This window comes from Oncorhynchus mykiss, chromosome 5 (genome assembly GCF_057628025.1).
Source record: "Oncorhynchus mykiss isolate SJ-2025 chromosome 5, ASM5762802v1, whole genome shotgun sequence".
In the NCBI taxonomy this organism is placed as follows: Eukaryota; Metazoa; Chordata; class Actinopteri; order Salmoniformes; family Salmonidae; genus Oncorhynchus; species Oncorhynchus mykiss.
Genome location: NC_143026.1, coordinates 90,189,821 through 90,198,823, shown reverse-complemented (window position 1 = coordinate 90,198,823; position 9,003 = coordinate 90,189,821). Strand labels below are relative to the sequence as shown.

The following is a 9,003-nucleotide window of genomic DNA, read 5'->3' as shown; positions in this document are numbered from 1 at the left end:
CCAACTGCCTATAATAAAATTATAAACATATTTAGCGTCTATATAGCACGTGTGTATATATATATATATATATATATATATATATATATATATATATATATATATGTATGTGTGTGTGTGTGTGTGTGTGTGTGTGTGTGTGTGTGTGTGTGTGTGTGTGTATATATTTATATATATATATACAGTGTGGAGAACAAGTATTTGATACACTGCCGATTTTGCAGGTTTTCCTACTTACAAAGCATGTAGAGGTCTGTAATTTTTATCATAGGTACACTTCAACTGTGAAAATTCAGAAAATCACATTGTATGATTTTTAAGTAATTAACTTGCATTTTATTCCATGACATAAGTATTTGATACATCAGAAAAGCAGAACTTAATATTTGGTACAGAAACATTTGTTTGCAATTACAGAGATCATACGTTTCCTGTAGTTCTTGACCAGGTTTGCACACACTGCAGCAGGGATTTTGGCCCAGTCCTCCATACAGACCTTCTCCAGATCCTTCAGGTTTTGGGGCTGTCGCTGGGCAATACGGACTTTCAGCTCCCTCCTAAGATTTTCTATTGGGTTCAGGTCTGGAGACTGGCTAGGCCACTCCAGGACCTTGAGATGCTTCTTACGGAGCCACTCCTTAGTTGCCCTGGCTGTGTGTTTCGGGTCGTTGTCATGCTGGAAGACCCAGCCACGACCCATCTTCAATGCTCTTACTGAGGGAAGGAGTTTGTTGGACAAGATCTCGCGATACATGGCCCCATCCATCCTCCCCTCAACCCCTAAAGAATGATGTTTCCACCTCCATGCTTCACGGTTGGGATGGTGTCTTTGGGGTTGTACTCATCCTTCTTCTTCCTCCAAACATGGCAAGTGGAGTTTAGACCAAAAAGCTCTATTTTTCTATCTATTTTTTTTAATCTAACTTTAACTCTACAATTTATACCAGTCTCCTAACTTTAACTCTACAATTTATACCAGTCTCCTAACTTTAACTCTACAATTTATACCAGTCTCCTAACTTTAAAGTCTACAATTTATACCAGTCTCCTAACTTTAACTCTACAATTTATACCAGTCTCCTAACTTTAAAGTCTACAATTTATACCAGTCTCCTAACTTTAAAGTTAGTTCCCCTACTGAATGAGGCTCTATCCCAGTCTGGGTCACACAGTGGTGTAGCGAGAAGGACCAGGGCAGGAGCGGAAGGGAGAGGGCGAGCTGGGGAACTCAGCCAGAAAGACAGGGGTGTGAGGGGGCTTGGCTGTCACCAGGGCCTGCCTCCGTCTGCGCAGGGGCCGGTAGCGGAAGTTGAAGGGCGGTCGAGCCACACCTGCACCCAGCTCCTCGGAGGAAGAGTCTGGAACTCCTGGAGAGACTGGAGTCTCCTGAGACTCCAAAGACTCGCTGGAAGACGAAGGGTTGGGGTTGGGGATAGGGGGGTTGGGGTTGGGGTTGGGGATAGGGGGGTTGGGGTTGGGAAAGATGCGTGTAGGGTCAACAAGGATACTGGGGTCAAAGGGTTGTGGTTGGGGCTCCTCCAGAAGAGGAGGGGGTGCTGTGGGGTAGGAAGGGATGATAATGGGGACGTTGGGAACAAAGATGGGGACTTCAGGCATCGTTGGGGGTCGAGGAGGGGTCAGGTCATGGAAAACATCAATGCCCTCGAGAAGAAGGTAAAATACAATTAAACAAAACAACACAGTTCAATACAAGAATACAAATAACAATACAACACAACAATTCAGCACAACAATACAACAACACAACAGCACAACAATACAACAAAACAATACAACACAACAATACAACACAATACAACAAAACAATACAGCACAACAATACAACAACACAACAGCACAACAATACAACAAAACAATTCAGCACAACAATACAACAACACAACAGCACAACAATACAACAAAACAATACAACACAACAATACAACACAATACAACAAAACAATACAGCACAACAATACAACAACACAACAGCACAACAATACAACAAAACAATACAGCACAACAATACAACAACACAATTCAGCACAACAATACAACAAAACAATACAGCACAACAATACAACAACACAACAGCACAACAATACAACAAAACAATACAGCACAACAATACAACAACACAATACAGCACAACAATACAACAAAACAATACAGCACAACAATACAACAACACAATTCAGCACAACAATACAACAACACAATTCAGCACAACAATACAACAAAACAATACAGCACAACAATACAACAAAACAATACAGCACAACAATACAACAAAACAATACAGCACAACAATACAACAAAACAATACAGCACAACAATACAACAAAACAATACAGCACAACAATACAACAACACAACAGCACAACAATACAACAAAACAATACAGCACAACAATACAACAACACAATACAGCACAACAATACAACAAAACAATACAGCACAACAATACAACAACACAACAGCACAACAATACAACAAAACAATACAGCACAACAATACAACAACACAATACAGCACAACAATACAACAAAACAATACAGCACAACAATACAACAACACAATTCAGCACAACAATACAACAACACAATACAGCACAACAATACAACAAAACAATACAGCACAACAATACAACAACACAATTCAGCACAACAATACAACAAAACAATACAGCACAACAATACAACAACACAACAGCACAACAATACAACAAAACAATACAGCACAACAATACAACAACACAATACAGCACAACAATACAACAAAACAATACAGCACAACAATACAACAACACAATTCAGCACAACAATACAACAACACAATTCAGCACAACAATACAACAAAACAATACAGCACAACAATACAACAAAACAATACAGCACAACAATACAACAAAACAATACAGCACAACAATACAACAACACAATTCAGCACAACAATACAACAACACAACACTGCAACACAACAAAACACAGCACAACAATACAACAAAACAATTCAGCACAACAATACAACAAAACAATTCAGCACAACAATACAACAAAACAATTCAGCACAACAATACAACAAAACAATACAGCACAACAATACAACAACACAACAGCACAACAATACAACAAAACAATACAGCACAACAATACAACAACACAATACAGCACAACAATACAACAACACAATACAGCACAACAATACAACAAAACAATACAGCACAACAATACAACAACACAATACAGCACAACAATACAACAACACAATACAGCACAACAATACAACAACACAACAGCACAACAATACAACAACACAACCATATAACACAACAAAACACAACACAACAATACAACAAAACAATACAGCACAACAATACAACAAAACAATTCAGCACAACAATACAACAACACAATACAGCACAACAATACAACAACACAATACAGCACAACAATACAACAACACAACAGCACAACAATACAACAACACAACCATATAACACAACAAAACACAACACAACAATACAACAAAACAATACAACACAACAATACAACAAAACAATTCAGCACAACAATACAACAACACAACAATACAACACAACAATACAACAAAACAATACAGCACAACAATACAACAACACAATACAGCACAACAATACAACAACACAACAGCACAACAATACAACAACACAACCATATAACACAACAAAACACAACACAACAATACAACAAAACAATACAGCACAACAATACAACAAAACAATTCAGCACAACAATACAACAACACAATACAGCACAACAATACAACAACACAATACAGCACAACAATACAACAACACAACAGCACAACAATACAACAACACAACCATATAACACAACAAAACACAACACAACAATACAACAAAACAATACAACACAACAATACAACAAAACAATTCAGCACAACAATACAACAACACAACAATACAACACAACAATACAACAAAACAATACAGCACAACAATACAACAACACAACCATATAACACAACAAAACACAACACAACAATACAACACAACAATACAACAAAACAATTCAGCACAACAATACAACAACACAATACAGCACAACAATACAACAACACAATACAGCACAACAATACAACAACACAACAGCACAACAATACAACAACACAACCATATAACACAACAAAACACAGCACAACAATACAACAAAACAATACAACACAACAATACAACAAAACAATTCAGCACAACAATACAACAACACAACAATACAACACAACAATACAACAAAACAATTCAGCACAACAATACAACAACACAACAATACAACACAACAATACAACAAAACAATTCAGCACAACAATACAACAACACAACACTGCAACACAACAAAACACAGCACAACAATACAACAAAACAATACAGCACAACAATACAACAAAACAATTCAGCACAACAATACAACAACACAACAATACAACACAACAATACAACAAAACAATTCAGCACAACAATACAACAACACAACAATACAACACAACAATACAACAAAACAATTCAGCACAACAATACAACAACACAACACTGCAACACAACAAAACACAGCACAACAATACAACAAAACAATTCGGCACAACAATACAACACAACAGCACAACAATACAACAACACAACCATATAACACAACAAAACACACACAACACAGCACAACAATACAACAGAACACTGCAACACAACAATACAACAACACAACCATATAACACAACAAAACACAGCACAACACAGTACAACAATACAATACAACACAGTACAACAACACAATACAACACAACAATACAATACAACACAACCATATAACACAACAAAACACAGCACAACACAGTACAACAATACAATACAACACAGTACAACAATACAATACAACACAGTACAACAATACAATACAACACAACACTGCAACACAACAATACAGCACAACAATACAATAACACAACCATATAACACAACAAAACACACACAACACAGTACAACAATACAATACAACACAGTACAACAATACAATACAACACAACACTGCAACACAACAATACAGCACAACAATACAACAACACAACCATATAACACAACAAAACACACAACACAGTACAACAATACAATACAACACAGTACAACAATACAATACAACACAACACTGCAACACAACAATACAGCACAACAATACAACAACACAACCATATAACACAACAAAACACACACAACACAGTACAACAATACAATACAACACAACACTGCAACACAACAATACAACAACACAACCATATAACACAACAAAACACACACAACACAGTACAACAATACAATACAACACAACACTACAACACAACACAGTACAACATAACAATAGAACACAGTACAACACAACAATACAACAATACAACACAGTACAACACAACAATACAACAATGCAACACAGTACAACACAACAATACAACAATACAACACAGTACAACACAACAATACAACAATACAACACAGTACAACACAACAATACAACAATACAACACAGTACAACACAACAATACAACAATACAACACAGTACAAAAATACAATACAACAATACAACACAGTACAACACAACAATACAAAACAGTACAACACAACAATACAACAATACAACACAGTACAACAATACAATACAACAATACAACACAGTACAACACAACAATACAACAATACAAAACAGTACAACACAACAATACAACAATACAACACAGTACAAAAATACAATACAACAATACAACACAGTACAACACAACAATACAAAACAGTACAACACAACAATACAACAATACAACACAGTACAACAATACAATACAACAATACAACACAGTACAACACAACAATACAAAACAGTACAACACAACAATACAACAATACAACACAGTACAACAATACAATACAACAATACAACACAGTACAAAAATACAATACAACAATACAACACAGTACAACACAACAATACAAAACAGTACAACACAACAATACAACAATACAACACAGTACAACAATACAATACAACAATACAACACAGTACAACACAACAATACAACAATACAACACAGTACAACACAACAATACAACAATACAACACAGTACAACACAACAATACAACAATACAACACAGTACAACACAACAATACAACAATACAACACAGTACAACACAACAATACAACAATACAACACAGTACAACACAACAATACAACAATACAACACAGTACAACACAACAATACAACAGTACAACACAGTACAACACAACAATACAACAATACAACACAGTACAACACAACAATACAACAATACAACACAGTACAACACAACAATACAACAATACAACACAGTACAACACAACAATACAACAGTACAACACAGTACAACACAACAATACAACAATACAACACAGTACAACACAACAATACAACAATACAACACAGTACAACACAACAATACAACAATACAACACAGTACAACACAACAATACAACAATACAACACAGTACAACACAACAATACAACAATACAACACAGTACAACACAACAATACAACAATACAACACAGTACAACACAACAATACAACAGTACAACACAGTACAACACAACAATACAAAACAGTAATACAATACAACCATACCACACAGTACAACACAACAATACAACAACAAAACACAGTACAACACAACAGTACAACAATACAAAACAGTAATACAATACAACCATACCACACAGAACAATACAACACAGTACAACACAACAGTACAACACAGTAATACACAACAATACAACACAACAATACAACACTGTACAATGCAACAGAATAAATCTCCCATGAGCCCAAAATTGGAAAGGATTGTATAATATAGGATTCATCATGAGTCCAGTCAAACCCAGATTTAACTAAGATGTAGAGTAGTTCAGGTTTGGACACCGTTTGTCTTTGCTCTCATTGAGTTGTCTGCAATTGTTTACGGTTCTTGTGAAAGGTGCTCTTTCTCATTCCCAGAACTGAACAGATAAGCAAAAGCCTAAGCTCAAACAAACAAAGATACTGTAGGCGTATTGACAATACCTGTGGATGGAATATTTCACAAGAGACATCCACGTCTGGTTGGCCGATAGCTCCATACACCGCCCCCTTACAAAACCCAGCTGGCTGCAAGGGGAAAGGTGCAACTTGGTGTATGCAGGGGGCAACTGAATTTAAAATGTTATACACTGAGGCGAAAACAACACAATGGTTTGCAGTGGTATTGGACATTCTATTCCATCTCATCGATTTCACCCCCCCCCCGCCCCCCCACTCCACTTTTGGCATGGCAACTGTGATATAATATGTTGCCATGGGTTCTGACACATACGTACGTCTCCGCTGTTGTCTGTTGGCACACACATGCCCACATAGCCCTCGCGACACTCCTGCACGGTGTACTCCACAAAGGTAGCAGGCACGGGCCCACTCTGGGAGAAACGTAGACGAGGACAGAGAAGAGTCACTCATACCGTTAACATGCCTACTGCGCTCACTAATATGAGATGCTTTTATGTACATGTACCTAAAATCATAAAATAATCTTTAATAATCTATAAGAGCAGGTTAGCAGCCAGGCTCGCTCCCTGTACAGAGGCTCGCTCCCTGTACGGAGGCTCGATACCTGTACAGAGGCTCGCTCCCTGTACGGAGGCTCGATACCTGTACAGAGGCTCGCTCCCTGTACGGAGGCTCGATACCTGTACAGAGGCTCGCTCCCTGTACGGAGGCTCGATACCTGTACAGAGGCTCGCTCCCTGTACGGAGGCTCGATACCTGTACAGAGGCTCGCTCCCTGTACGGAGGCTCGATACCTGTACAGAGGCTCGCTCCCTGTACGGAGGCTCGATACCTGTACAGAGGCTCGCTCCCTGTACGGAGGCTCGATACCTGTACGGAGGCTCGCTCCCTGTACGGAGGCTCGATACCTGTACAGAGGCTCGCTCCCTGTACGGAGGCTCGATACCTGTACAGAGGCTCGCTCCCTGTACGGAGGCTCGATACCTGTACAGAGGCTCGCTCCCTGTACGGAGGCTCGATACCTGTACAGAGGCTCGCTCCCTGTACGGAGGCTCGATACCTGTACGGAGGCTCGCTCCCTGTACGGAGGCTCGATACCTGTACAGAGGCTCGCTCCCTGTACGGAGGCTCGATACCTGTACAGAGGCTCGCTCCCTGTACGGAGGCTCGATACCTGTACAGAGGCTCGCTCCCTGTACGGAGGCTCGATACCTGTACAGAGGCTCGCTCCCTGTACGGAGGCTCGATACCTGTACAGAGGCTCGCTCCCTGTACGGAGGCTCGATACCTGTACGGAGGCTCGCTCCCTGTACGGAGGCTCGCTCCCTGTACGGAGGCTCGATACCTGTACAGAGGCTCGCTCCCTGTACGGAGGCTCGATACCTGTACGGAGGCTCGCTCCCTGTACGGAGGCTCGATACCTATACAGAGGCTCGCTCCCTGTACGGAGGCTCGATACCTGTACAGAGGCTCGCTCCCTGTACGGAGGCTCGCTCCCTGTACGGAGGCTCGCTCCCTGTACGGAGGCTCGCTCCCTGTACGGAGGCTCGATACCTATACAGAGGCTCGCTCCCTGTACGGAGGCTCGATACCTGTACAGAGGCTCGCTCCCTGTACGGAGGCTCGCTCCCTGTACGGAGGCTCGCTCCCTGTACGGAGGCTCGATACCTATACAGAGGCTCGCTCCCTGTACGGAGGCTCGATACCTGTACAGAGGCTCGCTCCCTGTACGGAGGCTCGATACCTGTACAGAGGCTCGCTCCCTGTACGGAGGCTCGATACCTGTACGGAGGCTCGATACCTGTACAGAGGCTCGCTCCCTGTACGGAGGCTCGATACCTGTACGGAGGCTCGCTCCCTGTACGGAGGCTCGCTCCCTGTACGGAGGCTCGC

The 9,003-nt window shown here is 40.3% G+C and overlaps 1 protein-coding gene across 1 annotated transcript in view; it reads right to left on the bottom strand.

Moving 5' to 3' along the window:
- Positions 1 to 313: 313 nt before the first annotated feature.
- Positions 314 to 9,003, bottom strand: part of LOC110515801 (fetuin-B) — a 13,491-nt gene continuing 4,801 nt past the window's right edge. The window contains exons 5-7 of the mRNA XM_090236314.1: positions 7,425 to 7,520; positions 7,132 to 7,215; positions 314 to 1,662 (exon numbers count right to left, since the gene is read on the bottom strand). Of these exons, the coding sequence (XP_090092440.1) occupies positions 1,165 to 1,662; positions 7,132 to 7,215; positions 7,425 to 7,520 (678 nt within the window). The 3' untranslated portion in view covers positions 314 to 1,164. The remainder of the gene's footprint in view (positions 1,663 to 7,131; positions 7,216 to 7,424; positions 7,521 to 9,003) is intronic.